The following is a 21,210-nucleotide window of genomic DNA, read 5'->3' on the forward strand; positions in this document are numbered from 1 at the left end:
TACTCTTATCTGTGGCAAGCGATTAAGTGCGAGATAATTGTTGCAGCACCAAAGCCGGGAGGTTTTGGAAGCGAACCAAGCACGCGAGACCCCAAAGTGAGGCGCGTGGTCTCTGCACATCACGTGATGCGCTCCAGTATAAAAAAAACGAAGATCAGCACAACTTCGCATACCTCTTTCTTCTCTCCGTAGAATGAGACGAGACCTGTGCGCTGTGTAGATGGTACGGAGCAATTTGAAACACAGTCCTTACTTCTGGGAACCTCATCATTTCCTTACGGTTGCATATTTGCATCTACGTTGTGCAAACGACGTCATATCTGTATGACTTTCGGACGGAGCTGTAATTATGACTAACGCTACTCATTTTGTTGACGCGTAAGTTTCTTGGATGCACTGTCCGTGGCGCCTATGTGGAGTGACGTAATCCTCTCTGGCAGGCATTCGAACTCTAACGCATACAGTCTTGTTTACCAGCCTCCTGTGTAAACCCGCAGATCTGTGACACCGGTGACCCACCGCAGATAGTTTACTAGCAATCTGAACTTATTTCTAGAAAGTTACTCGCGCCGTCGCAGCGGCACCTGAGAGACCAGCATGCCTGAGGAACAGGTAAGTCTGTTTTTCTTTCTTTTTTCTTTTTCCTATTGACCCGCGACAACACCAGATTTGATACACGGAACTCCTGCTGGACAAAGTGCTTGCGCATCTTCAGTGATAGAAACAGGCTGGAGCACACACCAATTCCACAAGCTCACCTCGTACGGTCTGTTCGAGAGGCGAGGCTAAAGGAGAAGGTAAGTGCAGCATTATAAAACCGCTACCTCGGATGTTTATGAAGTCAAGATTATTTTAATTTCACTTACTTGACCTTAACCACTATGTTCGTTCTTTTTTTTTTCACGAGAGCAATAACCAACCATAAGTGTGGCCTTGTTTTTTTTTTTATTGCGATAGCAATTATATGGACGCTTCAGGTGCATTTTTGCCGTCATCGTCTCCGTCGACGCCGAAGTGATGTTCCGTGTAAAATCCAGAGGCGATAGCACCGTCTCCGTGCGTCGTATGCGCTATGTGCGAGTGAAAGCTTGCGAGGGTGAGCCAACGATTGCGGTTCAATCTCTCGTGCGCAAGGGAGGAAGACAAGGAGGAAGTGTGCCGTCTTGCGTCGTGCGCAAGGAACCGGGCCCGATGGATCGCAGCTTTGGGCGTGCTATAAGTGATAGACAGCACGAAGGCCACTTCGCTCGATGCTGCTGCCACGCTTCCTCATGCCTGCGTTTTGACAGCGAATTCCAGCGGTCATCGAATGAGGTGTCCTCATGTCTGCTTGTGCGTGCAGGAAACCATGCGAGTTAATTTAGTTAGTGAGTGAATGTTTACAAGCTAATGTGGCCGATAAAACTACTATCCGTACTTCGTATATCTGTCTACTAATTTGCTGTTCGGGCGAAACTGCGACTTTTTTTTTTGTAACTGGACAATAAATTTCCCTTTGTATCACTGCAGGAGGTGCGGATCGACCCAATAACTGAGAAAACTACAATTTTGTTTCACCTTGACATTCGCAAAACGAATTAAAAGGTAAAAGCGAGAGCATTATGTACTGACAGGAAATCAATCAATTAATCAATCAATATTTATTTTTGACAACATCAAATACAAAATGGGTATATGTACACACTCGGAGGTCCCGAAGTAACAACTGTCGGGGGAACCTCCTAACAAGATATGAAAAGGGGATAGTAGAATCGTGGCAAACAGTGAGTCATCTCATATATTATACAATTTCTACATCATCATCGGAAATAAACAGCAAGAGAGAAAAAAATCTATTAAAAATATCACAAGTATATTCATACAGTTAAAAAGAATAAAAATTATTGAAGAAATCTTAAAAACAACATGCAACAATTCAAACGAGGATAAATGGCATGTAACGCTAACAATGAGGAGAAGTATCAATTAAGGCAAAATTCAGTAACTAGGTAATTGAAAAGTACATTGCGTAATGGTAAAGTGAACAAAATCTAATTAATTATAGGTTCGATAAATTATGCTACGCGTCAGATAAAGTGTTCATGAAATGCTCCTTCGTTCTACGCTTGAATGATAATAATGTAGATGTCTTCATATCAGATGGTATTGAATTCCAAACAGAAATGCCTGAAAACACGATGGCGTTTCAGAATTTCCCGTAGTTAGTTCTTGCTTTCGGAAGGAGAAGATTGAGTTGTGCTGAAAATCTTGTGTTGTTATAATTGATGAGGCTAGAGCGACTACAACCTGGAATATTAAACCCGGTATTTATAAGACAAAACATAGGTAGCGATAGCTTATGATTGAATAACATGCGTAAAGCTAAGTACGTAAAAGTAAGGTAAGTAAGTAAGTAAGGAGACAGTTGCATGTGCAAGCCGTCAATTACACTCGGTAGTAAAAAATTTTGGTTTCTGCGAGTGTGTATCTTTCCTTGTTGTATCTCCCTCTTAATGTGTTCATTCAATTGTGTTGTTTTTGGCGCCACACGTTTGACAACACAAATGACAAGTCAACACAAGTCACCGCTTATGTCTGTGTTTTTTTTCTTAGTCCAGTCTTACGAGTATTTTGCGTTATTCGTCCAACATGAACGTAAATCGTTTAACTTTATTCTCCCTGCTACTGGAGACAATATAAATCTGTAGGCATACGTTTGCAAAAAATAAGACTCCCATCAAGTCGACCCCCACTTCGGCGGCAACTAACTCGCATGACGTTGTCGTTTCTTTTTTGAAAATGTGCTGCATGCATGTGTTTACGCCTTAACCATACATGAAAGGTAGCCCTTCCACCAGATGAGGCCCAATCACGACTTTAACATATTGGATTGTCTGTCACTCTTGTTCACGACAGGACGTTTCAGGCGCAAAGTATAGACTACCATATTTATTCGCTTCTAAGCTGGTGCTTTCTTCTAAAAAGAAAGTCGTAGCTTCGCCCAAAAATTGAGGAATTAGTTGCGGTAACAAATAAATATACACAGGTATACGAAGTAACAATGGTAGTTCTAACGGTCGTACGCGTTTGTAAGCATTCGCTTACTAGCTAAATCAACAAGCATGGTGTCACGTGAGCACAAGAAAACAGTGACACATCTGACTCGATGACCGCGGGGACTCACTCTCAAAACGCGAGTGGGAGGAAGCGCGGCAGCAGGAGCGAGCGAATTGACCTTCGTGCAACCTCTTGCTTCGACGCGAACTAAGCGCCGGAAAACACGGCGCACACGAACGACGCTATCGGGCGTCCGTGCGCCCAGACGCTTGGACTATATCTCCATCACCGATTGCTTTCAAGATAGGGCCCGCGCCGCCGGGCCATTCGCAGCAGCAGCTGTAGTAGGACATACGCCCCTATCTCCCCTACCCCCGTTGTCTAGCGTGAGAGATTGAGCCGGGATCACAGGCTCACCCTCGCAAGCTTTCACTCCACATCCAGCATACTGCGCGCGGGGACGATGTTACCGCCCTTGGACTGTGGACGGAATGTCAGGGCGATGCCGACGGCAGAAATGCGACTGGAGTGTCTATACGATTGCTTGAAAAAAAAATTAAAATTAAATTATGGGGTTTTACGTGTCAAAACCACTTTCTGATTATGAGGCACGCCGTAGTGGAGGACTCCGGAAATTTCGACCACCTGGGGTTCTTTAACGTGCACCTAAATCTAAGTACACGGGTGTTTTCGCATTTCGCCCCCCATCGAAATGCGGCCGCCGTGGCCGGGATTCAATCCCGCGACCTCGTGCTCAGCAGCCTAACACCATAGCCACTGAGCAACCACGACGGGTGGTATACGATTGCTTGAAGCTTTCACAATAACAAAGCCGGATTCGAGGATACGGCCCGTACGGCCGTGACGTGGCATCAAGAGCACCTCGCTGGGCGTGTGGCGATGTCCACCATTGAAGAAAACGCGTGAAAGAGGAAGGCTTGCTTAATGCGCTTATGACTGGTTCTACACAGGAGCAGACACCTTACCACTGTAACCTTAACAACTTTTTTGGACGCCGCACATAATCCAAAGATAGAGCAGCTGGCGCCGCGCATTCGGAAAGTGTTGCATTTTCAAAGCGCTGGATGGTACAAAATACAACCCATTGCGGGAGGAGGGGAACGACAAGGAATTCAGTGATCTCCGCGTGGATGACGATGCTGAGTTGATTGGTTGCATGAAGGAAGCTGTAACCGATTCGCCGCTTGTGGCGCCTGTTCGAAATAAATATCGTTTCTGACTTCAAAAAGTTCGGGCTTTCTTTTAAAAGCGAAGCTTCCCTTGGCGAACCTGGCCTGGTTTCGCGACCGCGGCAGCTGCTGTCTGGCCCTTCCATTGCTGAACAGACCGACCAATCACAACGCTGCGCGCGCGCCGCTGAGTTCCTTGCGGCACTGGCAGATGGCGCTCGCCTACGCGCATCCGTGGCTGCGCGGTAATGACGAATCGAATTGCGCTACGTACTTCTACGTACTTCTAGTAGGGTTGACTGTTGGGCTAGTTGGTCGTCCATAATTTGAAGTAGAAGCTTAGCGCAAATAAAACCACGAACACAAGGGAGACAGACAAGGACAAGCGCTTGTCCTTGTCTGTCTCCCTTGTGTTCGTGGTGTTATTTGCGCTAAGCTTCTACTTCAAATTATGCGCTACGTACGCATAGGCATGCTCCCTCTAAAACCACGACGCGTTCAAGGCATCCGTAGTACTCGCTAGTAGTCAGCAACTCCACTTAACAAAACGGTGGGGTATAGCTTGTATAGGCCCGCACTTGTGTGTCTGTGTTTGTGTGCATGTTTCGACTATTTATTCACTCACACCAAGCCTCGCTGTATATTAATTCAAACTAGTTGGTAGGACTGCATCGTAACATGTTCTTTTGCTTGGTGGCTTTTATATTTTCAGGTGACGGCTCAGAATTCGGGTTTCCTTAGCTCCAAGTAAATACGGTATAAACTCTTTTGCTTGATAGCTCCATTGATGATTTCGCTTTCTGCATTTTGGCTTCCATTTCTGATGCACTCGCAGTCCGCCGAGCTTAAGCTATCTTATATCGCTCATATACTTGCTTCTAAGAAACCAAACCAGCCACCCACTCATAGAGCTATCAACAGGGCCCGCTGTTTGATTTTCAGGATAGGCCACCTCGCGTAAGTTTGGACGACGAAGCGAAGTAATTCAAACGAAGCTTACGATATGTTCATGTTGAAATATTTAAATGCCGTTTGCGGCGGCTTTCCACAAGAATAACGCTACTCATTCAAAGAAAATGAGCACGTAAACCCTGGATTATACATGAATTACTGCGGCACATGAAAACGAAGATAAGCTTAACAATATATGCTCTAAAAATAGAAAACATAGATGCACTAAACACTTTCATGGCATTCAGATATCACGTGTCGAAGGAGCTGCGTGTTGTAATGTACCGGAACAATATGCACATGTTCAGCTCCGTGGGATGGCGCTCAGATAAGATATGAAAAATGCTGAGCTTCCTAATTTCGTCCTCCAGAGAAAGTAATTACATAACTTGTCATAAACAGTACAACACTGTGGGACGGCAGTCACACAAGCCATAAAGCTGCAGAGTACCCGGTTGTTGAGATCAGCAGAGACCGCGTATCATTTGCGGCCTTTTCGATGCTCAGGAATTCGTTTCGGAGAAACGCTTTTCTTTGATAGCCACATAGAAGACTTGGCGCAGGAGCTATCTCGCGCAATCGGTTGTATCTACAGTCATTAACGGTGCTTTTTTTTATCCATAAAAGTTTTACTCTATAGTGCACTCTTTTCCGCCACAGCATTGAACGACGGCAGGCAACTTAAGAAAACCACCCCATTTACTCTCGCATCTCTGCCATACACAACCCCGGTTTAAAATGAAATGCGCTTAAAACTGAGTCTACCTTCTGTTATAGTTAAATAATAGAGATCAGGGGGTAGAGCAACAATACAAGACGACGCACAGACTGCAAGGGCTCAGCTCAGTATACCCGTCGCTGCCTAATACACCCGAAATACAGACCCCCTGGAAAGTCGGCAGTTCCCGAACAGATCATGGCAAACAGATGCTGAAGTTTACTTTGCCAGCTTTGCTGAATGATTTTTTAACAAGATATTGTCGATGTTGCTTCCGTTTCCCACGAAGAATTCCTTGCTTTCGTTTTCTGACAGCCAGCGTTGTCAGATCTTGCTATTACTGATAGTGCCACCGTTTGTAATGCTAGTTATTTATTATAATACAGCTTGTTTATTTAAAGCCAACTCACTTCGCTATTCAAAATTGCGTTAATGTTGCCTTCCACAAAATAACGTGGTTTTCTATAACAGTTATTGAAATCATGCTCTATATACCATTGCATTTCATTAATCTAGAATGTACTGCTGCGATAACCTCGCTTCTTTTTATTTTGTTCACATGCTAGCATATGTAGCGACAGTTGCGTCGTGATTTCCATGTGCTTACATTGACAGTTTGCATACCATTGTGTGTGAGAGAGGGCAGATGATAAATGAAAGGCATGAAGGTTAACCAGGACTGGGTCTAGTTGACTACCCTGCACTTGGGAAAGGGAAAAGGGGAAGTAAAGATCAAAACAAGAAGAGAAAGTCCACTGGGGATATCGTTCAGTCACTCAGTCCGGACCACAGACGGTGGCTCAATCCCGTAGCTTTCAAATATCACAGCAGCGCTTTTGTGGCCTTTTGTAGCTGCGATTTGCGAGGCCATGGTCCCAAGATCTTGTTTAATGTGAGCAGTCTTCTCTTTAACAGATTTAGAGATTTGCCGAGGTAATGTCTTTCGCTGCAAATTTCTATGCGCGTCAATGTTGCACTCTGCTCCATTCTACCGGGGTCACAGACTTACTTGTTCGAGCCATAAATCACTATGGTTTTTAGGTCCATGCTCCTGACATCATGATGCAATGAGGCTAAATAAACTGAGTTGAATTAAATTTAATTCATTCGCGGTGCAGCGGGACAAGCAATGCCCGGAAGGTGTGGTACGAAGCCGCCGGGTTGGTTCGTACGTCTTCTGCGAGCACTTTCCCGCAGAGATCCTCCAAGCAGCCCTCGCTTACCGCCACCGGCCCGGCGAGGTTTACGTGGTGACGTACCCGAAGTGTGGCACCACCTGGATGCAGCACATTCTCTACCACGTGTACACCCTTGGCGAGCCGCCACCCACGGCCGAGCATTTCTTCCGCAGCATGCCTTTTCTTGAGAGGCACGGCGTAGAGGCCGTCTCTGAACTCTCTTTTCCCGGTGCGTTCATGTCTTTGAGAACTTAGATAAGATTACCACTGACAGTTTAAGCGTGCAGTATAACAGCGCCGGCGTTATATGACGGCGCGTTCTCTGCCAGAGCGCTGGCGTGCACACCGTACGGAATTTTTCTCTCGCGCCTGTTTTATTTCTTGCTGATTCAAGCGTAGTTACGGTAATTTCTCGTCATTCTGTGTACATGTGTAAGTTATTCTTTCCTCACTTCGTCATATCATTTCTGTACATTCATTGTAAAAGTCAAATACTGTAAGCGAAGCCCACGAAGAATATTGCCAACATTTTCAATCAAACGGGCGTTGGTGCAGGAGTGAGGAACACTTAATTCATCGTCGGAAGGCACCGCCGGAAGGCACCGCCGGAAAGCATCTTCCAACCGCTCGTAATCGAGAGGTGGGCGCTTGTGTCGACCAGCGCAGGTACAGCAGTGGCTCCAACACCAAATTCAAAAAAAAAAAAGATTCTCGTTCTTGAGCAAAGTGAGCAGAGGATTCGAGGACGAGGTCGACGTCGCAGCTTCAACTTCAGAAGCTACTGTTCCAAGTTTCGCGGCTGAGTGTGGACGGGAATGGACGGTGACGAGAATCGACAAGGCTGGGGCGAAGGAGATCGACTGATGACTTCGAGGTGACGGGTGTCGGCCGTAGCCAAGCTTCGGAACACAGGCGTCAGCGGCAGTACGATACTGGCGAGGAGTAGGTGCAAAGTTACGTAAAAAAGCTCTGTTGCATTTCGAAGACGGAGTTGGCCATTGGTTGCAGCAGTTACGAACGGAGTGGCCAACGCGCCAACAGTGGAAGCAGATGGGCCTGTCGTCCGAGGTGCGCCATTCAGACGGGTTGAAGGATGTTGTAGGGAAAAGATTTTCGGGGATGAGGAACGCCGCGTGAGACGTGCTTCGCGCTGGGTACGTGGGTAGACGGACACGCGGGGTTGGGACCCACGTTTTCATATTACTGTCCAACAACGGCCTGGATCATATCAATCGTGCCTGGTGATGGATCAGTGGGAGTCGCGGAGTGCGATGACGAATGGGCGGCCTCGAGCTCACGCAGGACGACGCAGTTACGTTGTCACGTGGGATTGGCTGGCAGGGATGGTTCTCACGAGTCGACGTAGCAGCGGTATTTGGCAAGTGCACGATGCGGGGCGTGATACATCGGCTCTTAGATTGTTCGAAGCCGCAGCATTCTTTGATGACGGCATCATTACTAGACACGTTGCCGAAGACGAGCAAGTTGAAGGTGTCGTTTGCGATACCCTTCGACATGTGCGCCGCTTTGTCTTTTTCAGACATCTTGTCGTCAGCTTTGCGGCAAAGAGCCAGGACGTCTTGTATGTATGAGACGTAGGGGGCCCTGTGGGGCTCTGAACACGGATCGCAAGGGCCTTTTTTGGCTGTGACCGTGCGCCCAAAGAGGTCACCGAACAGTTCGCGAAGTTTTCCTATGAAAATGTAGCAGCTGGTTAACTCGTCTTCGTGGGTTCGGTGCCACACGCCTGTTGTACTGCTCAGGTAAAACACGACGTTAGAGAACATGATCGTTGCGTCTCACCTGTTATATTAGTGCTGACGCGTTCGTAAACGTTATTCCGCTCTTCGACACCAGTACCGTCCAAGCCGCGAAACACATCAGGGTAGCGAGCCTGGGAAAGCGTCACGACTGGAGCAGTCTGACGAGCCGCGGCCCCCGCTGATGGGCTCCCATCTCCGGGGAGGCATGGTAGAGAGCTCGATGTAGCGACCGCTGACCAGCTCCGTGGCGAGTAAGGAGATGGCAAACCTCCACCCAAATGTTAAGTGTGGAGAGACAAAAGCAAACTAATTAAAATGCAGTTACAAGAGCAAAGCAGCCAGCGACAAAGATTGAAACCAGCTCGTGCCAAGCCCAGGTGCCCATCTTCTTTCTCTGCACCACGTTTCTTAAGCGTCTGTTCTATCGCAACACTATCACAAAATAAACCAAATCGAAATGCGCTCTTGAGCAAGGATTACGAATGTTGCTGCTTCATGTCCATAGTCAAGAAAACAAAAAAGCATAACAGATCTATGCGACCTTCAGTGAGCACATACTTAACGCACGCATCGGAGGTTATTTCCACCGGGATATTCTGCGGGGACGGTTTCAAGCGTCTTGCCTCTCCTCGCTGCCTTGGCCAGCTCCGACCTCGAGGATCAGCAACGGCTGATTGCAAGGGCCCAGTACGCGGCCCGAGCTCAAGGCATTCTGGAATGAGGACGCCTCTCCAAGGCTTCATTCACCCAATAAAAATGTTTCTTCCCTCTCTCTCTCTCTCTCTCCTCACTGCCTTCGCATCTTCTTCCATGGCCGTACTCGATGGTCGTTTCAATCGCATGACTTCTAGTCCTCGGCGTTCCTCAAGCGTTCGAGTGATTTTCTAGCTCAGCGGCTGTTTTCTGGACTATGCAAACAACTGGCGTGGCTTTCTTCTTCGGTGTCATCGTAAGAAATAGAGGTTAAGCGATGCATGCGTTCTGTTTTCTCGCGCACATGAGGTTATGCGTCACACACTGTTAACTCCTCTGTCCACGCCACTGCCGATGCGCCCCCGAGGGAATGAGTGTTACTTGGTCCGTTTGACTAGTCTCCTAGAAGGTCCAATGTTAACTCAAGGCGCGACCAACTTTTATAATATTCGTTACGACATTTTAAATAACCCTGAGCCTCTAGAGGGACAGGAAACATTCGTGCACTTTCATGCCTCTAGCTTTTATCATTGGCCTCATTCTATCGTTGAGAAATAAGTTGTGTTTTGCAAACTCCAAACAGCCGTTTTGTACGTTTTTCGACGTGTACTAACCACCTTCGGAATTCTCCCAACAAACCTTCTGTGGCGCGATTTGTGTTCTGTACTTCTCAAAGTTCTGGAAATTCACTTTTATTGTAGTTCATTCCTACAAGTCTAAAACATTCTGCACCATTGGTGACCCATGTCTTTTTATGCAATAATTGTCAATAGTGTCGTTATTCTTGCACGCACTTTATTTATCATTCTAAAAGCGCTATTTTTTATCTCTGGAGCACTCTGGAACGGTGAAACGCACATACCGTTCTTTAAATATACTCAGTGCACAGTGTTAAAGAAAGGAAGTACGGGCTGGATCGATGAGCATTGTCATTGTTGAAACAGTTACATTGTGGTGGCAGTGCGACAAACAAAAAACTTTTTCTCTAATGTGTTAACGGCAAACACATTCCTCAGAACGCCGTTCATTTAACTTTCCGCGCACGTTAATTCGTGCAGTGCCGCGGCGAAAAAGACTGGCGTCGCCGTCCGGATGCACAACACAGTGCACAAGTTGTGTTAGTGCACTTGCCGCCAAAGCTTGCATAATGTGAAAACCATAATGTTCATACTTGATACGTGTTATTTGTGTACGCACGCAATTAGCAACCTCTCAATAGATAGATAGATAGATAGATAGATAGATAGATAGATAGATAGATAGATAGATAGATAGATAGATAGATAGATAGATAGATAGATAGATAGATAGATAGATAGATAGATAGATAGATAGATAGATAGATAGATAGATAGATAGATAGATAGATAGATAGATAGACAGACAGACAGACAGACAGACAGACAGACAGACAGACAGACAGACAGACAGACAGACAGACAGATAGATAGATAGATAGATAGATAGATAGATAGATAGATAGATAGATAGATAGATAGATAGATAGATAGATAGATAGATAGATAGATAGATAGATAGATAGATAGATAGATAGATAGATAGATAGATAGATAGATAGATAGATAGATAGATAGATAGATAGATAGATAGATAGATAGATAGATAGATAGATAGATAGATAGATAGATAGATAGATAGATAGATAGATAGATAGATAGATAGATAGATAGATAGATAGATAGATAGATAGATAGATAGATAGATAGATAGATAGATAGATAGATAGATAAAAATGCATCCTCTTGTTTTCTGTGCCTTTTGTGCAATGATCTACCCATGGGTGCTTTTAAATAACAATGCTTTCTTTGTGTCCGTACCTGCAGGCAGTGCAATCAAGACGCACATGGTGTACGACGAAGATCGAATCTGCCCTGAAGCCAAGTACATCTACGTGGTGCGAAACCCTTTCGACTGCTGCGTCTCCTTCTACCACCACTACAAGCTCTATCCCATCTACCAGTTTGAAAGAGGCACCTTCGACGAATTCTTTGAGCTCTTCCTCTCCGGGGACGTGGACGGTGGAGACTATTTCGACCACCTGTTGTCCTGGTACCCGCACCGAAATGACCCCAACGTCCTTTTCGTCAGGTGCTCGGATAATATATTCACGGTTACGACAGCGTTAACATAGCTCCGCTGTGCTCTTAACGAAGATCACTTCATAACGTTGCAAATGTACGCCATGAGGTCTGCTTTAGGATAAACAGGGCGTTTTAGTGTTACTTCTGAATGGCAGCATTTAAAGAAACAAAAAATGGAATGTTGTAGTGGCTAATGAGGTTATAGAGACTATGAGATCCAGTGTTCCTATAGGGATTACATTTTCTACTGTCAAAAGCTATCCGCGCTGTATCTATGTAGGCACCACATTTTTGGAACATAATGTCAAGAGACAGAGAGAATCAACTTTTATATTGAGCCCTTAGTAAAGGTTGGTGCGCGCCGGCACCAGATAGGGTGGAACCTTCTTCTCAGGTCCCATATGCGTCCAGCAGTTCCTGGCCCCTAGCCGCCAGCGCGAGCTGGGTCGGTAGGTCGGGGCTGGACAACAAGGTCTCCCATCGCCCGGGGGAGTTGGGGCTCGGAAGGGTGTGGGGTTGGGATGGTGGGGGGCTCTTGAGCTTAGTGCACTCTGCAAGGATGTGTGCTAGAGTGCCTTTTGATAGTCTGCAAAATGGGCATGAAGTGTCATGCTCTGTTGGAAACATCTTGTGCAAGAGCACGGGATGCGCTAGCGACCCCGCTTGCGTGCGTCGCACGATCGTTTGCTGCAAACGGCTGAGTTGCGGATGAGGACGTGGAAGCCTACATCTGCCGCTTCTGTACATTTGGGTGATTTATTTGTAACTTGTCACGGTGTGCGATAGCTCTGGCTCGTCCTCGGCCCGGATTGACAGTTCTAGGGCATAGTGGTCGGCGAGTGCGTTGCCTTCCATTTGCGAGTGAGCCGGGACCCACACGAGCTCAGCGGCCCGTACCGGTGATTTGCATTTGGTACATCTCTCCCACGGCACTAGCGATCCTCACCAAACATAATGTCAAGACCCATACGTTCATCAAAATAAGCGCAACTCAGTCAGACTCACTGACAAAACATATTTTTTACTGCGAAAGCGGTACATGACTAGCCTTCCATAGCTTTTTTCGGCGTCAGACAACAGAAACGGATTTAGCGACTTCTAACAAACCTATACGGGTGCAGTGCGGCGGCAGAGGTGCAAGAATGTGGAACAGATCAGAACGCTCGCCGTGAACAATAGCGTGACGTCCCTGCAGGTTATCGCAGTATATAAGCAGGAAAGGTATCGGCGCTAAGAACAGTTCCGTTATCGATGGGGCGGACACGTATAGTTTGTAAACCCGAAGAACAACATGCGTACGAGGAGCACCGGAAGGAACGGCAACGAGAATGTGAACGGGGAAAGCGCGAAACGACCACCGACGAAGAACGTTCCCGCGATTCTGAACGAAAAAATGACAACCCACGCTCTGGGAAGATGGAATGGCAGCGAAAGCACTTTGTTTTTCGTTTGAGAGCTTTACTGTCGTCAGCTTTCACTGCCATACGATCTTCACGGAGTCGAATGGATGTCACTTTGTGTTTGTAGCCCCACTCGCACTCACACTCCCCACAGTTCTACTCAACCGGACTCAGTCGGACTCGAACTCATCAAAACTATATTCAGGTAGGCTCAATGACACTCAGATTCACGGGTTGGTCTAAGTCCGAGTGAGTCGACTCAAAATTGAGTTTGCCGACTTACGCTTACGCAGCTTCCATCTGCCGCATGCTGTGCTTCCATCACTTGCCCGAAAATATTTTGTTATGATATATGTGCTTTCAGTACGCTAAGTGTACACCACAGATGTTAATAATAGCAGAATGTGAAAGTGAACAACGTAGATTGCATTGTTCATATGGAGATGATACGGTGTTGGTATGGTGGGAGAGGAGGCGAAATCACGTGAAGACACCGCAGTGCAGAAAAGAGCGTCACTGCGAACTAATTTTAGTCAAGGCAGACAGATTAAGCTTTCATGAGGAAGTTGCCAGCGTGCTAGACATTTGTGTCAGCGATGCTCCTGCCGCCCTGCGTTGCACTGAATTTATATTATTTGATTTCACGTCATAAGAAGCCCAAATCTGTCCATCTCATTTGCGCTGTCTGATTGGCGTGAGGGTACAGCAAGACGGTTAAATGACAATCTAGATAGGACAAGGACAAGCGCTGACTTCCCGCTGAGGTCTTATTAGCCAATGCGCCGAACTTAAACAAAACAGTGATGCATTTATCCGAAACATATAAACTACTGCCGACGGTATAAAGGTTAACAGATACGAGTACCAAATAACAAAAATTCAGAAAAGAGCTCTTACACTAGAATTGTTGATTCGTAAGAGAAAATTTCAACCAATCATGACACGGAACGTACCACTAGGGAAGGCGGCCGTCCAATGTCAACGTGCAGTTACGAAAGAAAAGCTTTTGGAATTCGGCCTCAGGTCAACAAAGCGGCAAGAGAAAGAAAAATGGCACTCGGTAAGAGAGTTTTTACACGCACGGACTTTTAACGCGACAGCGTTAAGGAGCTCGTGTCGCAGAAAAGCCGGTGTCGTCGGCGTCGGTGTTGGCGGCGTTGGCCGTGAGCGATAAATCCCAGCAGGCACCTCATGAATAAAAAACAACTTGCAAGATGGGCTGGGTGGGAATCGAACCAGGGTCTCCGGAGTGTGAGCCGGAGACGCTACCACTGAGCCACGACTTTTTTTGTATTCCCACTGAGCCACGAGTTCGATGCTTCAAAGCGGTACAAAAGCGCCTCTAGTGAATGCGGTGTTGCCTCAAAAACGAGCTGTTTCTAAGGCTCAGGCGTGCGTCGCTTGCTCAGGTGCACATTTCGTTGCCGCGCCGAACGCTGCGTTGCTCGACGCTCACCGCGTCCGATGCGGGGCACGTAGACACTGCGCCGTAGCCCATTGTCTTACACCCCTTGGCGGGTCCACGGGAACGCTGTCGCGTTCTACTCTTGAAGGCGACGCTTAAGCGTCCTCCAATTTTTGACGCGACTTTGCATTTGTTTGTCTCTAGTTCATACAGTTTTGTCCACCTGTATTTGTGGCTGCTTTTTTTCTGGTGCTCACTTGTTTTTGCTTAGTCTTGATTCAGCCATCAGCCATAGTTAAGGTATTCTTTTTCAGATAGCTGTTACACTGCTGTGCTTTGTATAGGTTCGGCGCATTGGATAGCAGAATCTTAGTTGTAATTCCATGGTGGTCCTTGTCCTGTCTACGACCTCATTTACCCGCCGTGTGGCGCCCTCAAGACGACGAACTCGCAACTAGCCCAAACAGCCACGCTGCAAAGTTTGGCGGCCGTGAGCAATTGTGCTTGCTCACGCTCAACCCTTCGTTATAGAAAAAGGAAACTGTCAAAACGAGAGTAGTTTGTGGTTCAACAACACGGTCGCCGACCCGCAAATCGTGCGCCTTTCGCTGCAGCTGACCACGAGTTCACAAATCAAACATGCAGCAGCTTCTGTGAAGACACTTTGTGTGTTCTACCGATTCCAGATGGACCAACCATATCTTTCTTTATTGAATGGGATGTGCCAACCAATCCAAGCATGAGCGTGGCTTTCATGTACCACTGCGATGAAACGCGAATCCACTGAATGAAGCCCCGAACTTTCTTTTGTCTTTGCGTTCGTTCAAGTCTCTCGCGTAGCGCTAACGCGCAGACAGTACTGGTACGTGGACTACTACGCGGGTACATTCACGTCGTAGCTTCTCTAGGACCATCCTGCAGCTCAAAGTGTGCTTGCGTGGAAACGTGAAAAGATTTCTGTTTTAATTTACATGAAATGGTCAAGTTTTTTTGCTAAGGCCCCGTGACACTTTTGCTTACTGCTGCAGGTACGAGGATTTGAAGCGGGACACTGAGTCCTGGGTTCTAGCGGTGGCGGACTTTCTCGGAGCCGAGTACGGAAAAGCGCTCCGCTCTGACCCCGGCGTCCTGGCCAAGGTGCTGAAAGCCGCGAGCGTGACCGAAGTCCGAAGGCTAGCGCGGCTCGAGCGAGAGTACCAGGCTGAGTTCATGGCCCACACACCCAGGCACAGGTGATGCTACCTATATGAACGCCTGTCTATGAACACTAGCTAGCATGGATCACATGAAGCTCCGAAGAGGCTTAAAGGGACACTAAATTGGTTCAGAGGGATAGAGGAATCATCAAAACGTTATTTGCGTTAATTTTGCGCTGGCTTTCTTCTTTTTTTTTATTTCCGAGTCGAAATTCTAGCACCGTACGTCATGGATTGGAAAATATTTTCTCGCATTCGGGTTGTTGTGGCGCAGTAAACATTATCAAAACTTACGAATACTTTAGCGTGGTGACCGATAACTGATTCAGCGCATGTGCGTGCGCACTTGATTGTCGCTGTCCCTCATAGCCCTTAAACAATCCTAAGCACGTCTTACCAACAAAACCGAACCTCAACGCTCGTCAAGTTATTAAAACCTGCTTAATTCTTTTTTTAATGTTACATTCTTCATATTTACTCTGGCGGATGCAAAAGCCTCTGTGTGTCGTTTCACCATTTTGTGAATGCCGGCAAGGCGGGAAGGAAAGCGCTCTGACACGGAAACTGCGAACCGGCAGTCGGATAACGGCATTACATATTTTACCCGAGCCACTTACAGTGAGTGGGCTGGATGATTGTGCGCGATTATCTTGTTCGGCTTTGTAATTGCTTCCACGAGAACAGGGCGTTCAAAGTAAACTTCAGCGTTTCAAAGGTTGCTTATTTGTCCTTTCGTTTACTTATTTCTCGGTTTTCTGGGTGCGTTTTTGTCTGAATGACCAGGTGAAGTAATGACTTCATGTAACGAGCAATCAAGAAATACGCAGGTAATTATTCTGAAACCGTAGTTAAGAGCAGAGGCGTACTTTCTAGTTCTTCCTGGTTTAGCCCCGTGATACTGGCTGGATATTGAGCATACATAATCTCAGGAAACCCGACTCGTTATTGTCGAATTTATGACACAGGCGAGACACGGTACACTTACCAATCAGAGCGAGGTTCTCCAGTAGCATTTGTATTGTAAGCAGCTTCATAATTACTTGAAGCGTGTCTGGAGTGCCGTCACGCACTGTCGACACTGGCTCTGCGCAAGTTCTAAAGCCGAGCAGACTATCTTCCCAGCCTTTTTTACAACACACGCTCTTACGAAGCTCTACCTCTGATGCTTCTCTCTATAATGCATAGAAAAGGAGGAGCTGTCTTGTACAATATCCGTCGAAACAATATTGGTAAATTTTGCAGCATATAGAAAGAAGGCATAATCTACCAATTGTGGACATTTGACATGACATTCGCTACGTTAATTTTCGGGCAGAACGAAAACTGAAAACGGAGTGCCAATTCACAAAGCTTTTCAGTGGTAAGCGTTCTTTGCCATTGGCCGGTCCCCTTCGCTGATAAATATGTCCAACATCGCGACAAGCTGGTATCTGCTTTTTTTTTGTGTGAACACGGGCTTTCTCGCGCAAAGTTTTGCAAGCGTCTCAACGTCGCTAACAGAAATTTGTTGAAATTTGGCCGGCCTTTTGTAAAGTCATCTTCTAAAGTTCAACCAATTGAGTTACGCTGGTGCATTACAGTAAAGTTCGACAAATGGCGACAAGGGCAATGTCGAAAAATTTCTGGGTACGGAGGTGTTTCTTCATCGATGAATTGAAGTGCTGCACGCAGAGCTGCAAGTTCGGCGGCCGTCGTCGATGTCAAAAGTCCAAACTTAATGTATTTAGCCGCAACGAACGCTGCAGCTGCTGAACTAGCGCACAAGACCCTTACATCGTTGGAAACATACAAGGGAGTCACTATGGCATTCCTGCACCACCATCCAATCATTGCTACGCATTTGCATACGTGATGAACATGCCGAGTTCAACATGAACCACTGTCGAAACGTTTCAGACTAGATGAATAATAGAGCACGCATAAAACATAATTGACATTTAATAACACAGAACTAGTCAATGTAATAAACATGATTAGAAACGTCCGTATCGGCGCAGGCATTAAATGTTTCGCCCAATGTCGACTTCGTCCACCCGCACCTCCCCAACCTCAACGAGGTTGCCCACTCCCTAGCGCGAGGCCTAGTTAACCGCGCAGGAGAAGGGAAGGCTGCCCCCACCGGTAGGGATCGCCTGACACGCTACAATGATCTTGTGAAGTCCTTCTACTTAGAGCGCAGAACCTTCCCCGGCCCACACAACAAACAATCCCGAGCGCAGGCTACAACTTTCCGCCTGCTACAAACCAATACTTACCCCTCGTTACAACTTTACAACAAGATCTACCCAAACATTTACCCCAATCCCACGTGCCATATCTGCAAGACACAGCCAGCCACACTTCCACACATGCTTTGGGACTGTACACACCAATACCCCGACACTAACCCCACGACCCTCTCGTCGAGATGGCACGCTGCCCTGCGTAGCCCCAACCTTCACGACCAACTCTGGGCGACCCAGCAGGCCTGCGAGGCGGCGAAGAGGCAACACCTCGACGTCCCACGTGGGAGGCCTAGGCCCAGCCACCATCTCTTGCTGGTTTCAATAAAGTTTATTCAGTCAGTCAGTCAATGTCGATTTTACGTGTGGTGTCCACATAATGAGTTAGTTAACATCGTTACCATCTTTAATTTTGTCTCTGACCCTTTCCGCTTCGCAAGGCCGTTTCAACCATGCGACTGGGGAAGCTCCTGCTGCGTGAATATCCAAGCCAGCAATAATATATATAAATAAATTCAGGTTCATTATCAGGAATGAGCGGTCTGCTAATTAAGTCGTGAAATACTAAGTAGTAAAGTGTTCAGCGATTATAAATGTAGAAGTTTCCTGCTTTTATTACCACTGACCTCCTCTGGCAACACCATACATCCACCAATAATCACGTCAGGACAACAGCTACTTGCGAAAAAAATCGTAATAACTGTCCCTTTAGACGATAAAATTCAAGCCTGTCAGGTCAGTCATGCCATTTATTCGTCGTCAGTGGAACCGCTGTGGAAAGCAACACACTCTTAAACCATAGCCTTTTTAGCATGGCCCACTTTCACATTTTAAGCGAACAACCACGTTGGTATTCGGTGATTTGTTCATTGTAGGTCATTCTAAAAAAGCTTTATGATCGAAGCAATATTTCCACGAACACTTCACTGATATGTGGGGATCCAATTATCATGTTAAACATATTTTAACAGCAAACCTGGCCCTGCGGTTGCACACACGCCGATCGTTGTATAGAAATTGCGATCAGCGAACGTACCATCAGAACCAGCACGACTATTACACTTATCCTGTTTTGTCGCCACACAGCTGTTAACATTTCGCACGCGGGACTGCTTTTCGTATCCTCTTTCTTCTCCCTACGACAGGCTACCTCGGTGGGCACAGTTGTACCTGGACCACTCCGGACACCGCGCAACCAGCAAGCACACCGAAGGCACAAGCGTAGTCAGGAAAGGTGTTGTGGGAGACTGGAAGAACCACTTCAACGCGGAACAGGTGCAGAGGATGAAAGACAAAGCGGCGCTGAAGTCTGGCCAGATCAACTTGTTGAGCCTGTGGGGAGACTGCCTCGCCCTTTAAGAGAAGCGAGAAAAATCTTTCTGCATAAATTCTTCGGCAAGTGCCCCATAAAGGACCACTTGCAGAAATATTGCGTTAAGGTCTCTCTGTCTCTCTCTTTTTCACTGTAGATCGGTGCATAATATTTTGGGCTCCGTGTTGCTCTCTGGATCGATGGTAGCCCAGTCGCACGTTTACGTTTCACGAAACAAACGAGCATATCATCGTTCCTGAGGCAGAGTCCTATTGTTTCAACGGTATGGACATTTTCTACACTGCGAATATCTTTAAAGATATATTCCTATAAATAAATATGTACAGTGCTAATCGTTATTGCGACCAGTGTGACTTATTAAGCTGCACGTACTTTCTGAATCATTTCATTCGCAGAATGTGAAGTCGTTTGTGTAGATATATTTAGAACAACGCATGCTATGTACAGATTCTCGTGTAAGCTGTAGAAGAGGAACATTTACTAAACATGTAAAAGGAATATTCCTGTACGGATAGGAACATTCCTACACGTGTAAAACCTGTCATTTGTTGGAAATGGGAGCCACTCACTAAGACAAATGCAGCAGTTGGTGTCAGCTGACTACGCCGGCATCATTAACACCTAATTAAGGCAATGGTCGAGTAGAGTACCAACCGCTGAGCCGAAGACAGACATCAAGTTGAAGTAGACGCTACGTTTCGTTGTCGCGTACACCCGAACAGCCCACCGCTTTGTACCAGTGCTTCAAAACACCCTAGATGAGCACGAAATTAATACGCACTCAAGGCTAGGTGGTCGTCTTGTCGCGAATATACTGGGCTTACGATACCATGTCGTGGCTGTGAAAAGCTTGTTTTGCGACGGTTCCTTGTCAAAATGGATTGAGAGTCAGCATATAAATGTCTTCTAAACCACTTTTACTTCTTTTGGAATTGTCCTTTTAGCAGTACAAACTTCAAATACCAAAATCATTAGGAGTCCCTTTCATTCCATCTATGGCGGTCCAGACTTCCACACTAGCTGTTTTAAAGGGCATTCTGGGACAACTTCTGGCGAACCTCGATGCAGGCAAAGCTGACCAGCCCAGTTGCAATGATAAAAATGTATGTACCTTATAAATAGAAGGCGAAGTCGGGATGGGAAGTGGTTTGCTAATGATTTCATGCTTCCTTTCACATCGGTCCCCTTCATGAACTGTGTATAGCTCGTTGCGTTAACGCTGAACCGAATGATCGTTTAGTTTGTGTACTAGGATCACTTTTCCTGAAAAGTCAACGTGCTTAATCTAATGCAATCGTTGCCGATTTTCACCCGTTTAACGTTGCGGACTGTCAGGTAATGCTGGGAGGGTTACAAATGCTTCATTTCAAGTCAAAAATTATCAGACGCTGATTCGAGGGCTGCTCACTAATGAACTGTAATGTGTTGATGACTGCCGGCTAGAAGAAGCGGTCATTGTTCGAATGTTCGGGCATTGTTTCGTGCCGGCCGAAGCGAGAGATACTCTCAACATGAGTGTCCGTACTCACCTTTGTACTCACTGGTGTCAACACACTGCGGGCATTCTTGGCAGCACTATTTTTTATGACTATCAAAGAATTTTTGCAGAAAACGACTGTCTTTTATTTCATACTCATTCAAACACTACACAGCACCATAGGCGCCAGCGCAGAAGATCTAGAGAGAGAAATACCAGTTGTTACAACAATGCCAAAAATAAGAATAAAAGTTCACAGCACGACAAATATAGAAATAATCACGCATGCGACACAGGAAAAAAAAACAGCCGTACGACAAATCTTAAGTCCACAACAGGCTTCCTGCCTGCCCGAAAACGCTGATGCTCGAAGCTTTGATCCTGCTTCTACGGAATGAGCCGGCGTCTCGTCCTCGAGTACTCGAAAAGTTATGAAAGGGTAACCCCGCGGCACCAAAAAAATGACTATACGAGATCCACAACGCACATTTCTTTCTTTTTTTTTCAACCAGTTATGTGCGAGCGGACATTCAATGTTTCCAAAGC

At 46.4% G+C, this 21,210-nt stretch overlaps 1 protein-coding gene across 1 annotated transcript; it reads left to right on the forward strand.

Moving 5' to 3' along the window:
• The first annotated feature begins 205 nt into the window (after window positions 1-205).
• LOC135906819 (sulfotransferase ssu-1-like) lies at window positions 206-19,249 on the forward strand. Its single transcript, XM_065438415.1, has 5 exons — window positions 206-612; window positions 7,014-7,302; window positions 11,374-11,638; window positions 15,465-15,668; window positions 19,000-19,249. The coding sequence occupies exons 1-5, from the start codon at window positions 598-600 to the stop codon at window positions 19,211-19,213; spliced, it is 987 nt and encodes a 328-aa protein (XP_065294487.1). The 5' UTR covers window positions 206-597; the 3' UTR covers window positions 19,214-19,249.
• Window positions 19,250-21,210: the final 1,961 nt, after the last annotated feature.

This window comes from Dermacentor albipictus, chromosome 7 (assembly GCF_038994185.2).
Source record: "Dermacentor albipictus isolate Rhodes 1998 colony chromosome 7, USDA_Dalb.pri_finalv2, whole genome shotgun sequence".
Classification (NCBI taxonomy): Eukaryota; Metazoa; Arthropoda; class Arachnida; order Ixodida; family Ixodidae; genus Dermacentor; species Dermacentor albipictus.

Excerpts from the sequence above, each read along its gene's own strand:
- LOC135906819 (XM_065438415.1), top strand. Across the intron at positions 7,303-11,373 it reads CTCTGAACTCTCTTTTCCCG|GCAGTGCAATCAAGACGCAC; the intron begins GTGCGTTCATGT and ends CCGTACCTGCAG. Across the intron at positions 15,669-18,999 it reads GCCCACACACCCAGGCACAG|GCTACCTCGGTGGGCACAGT; the intron begins GTGATGCTACCT and ends TCCCTACGACAG.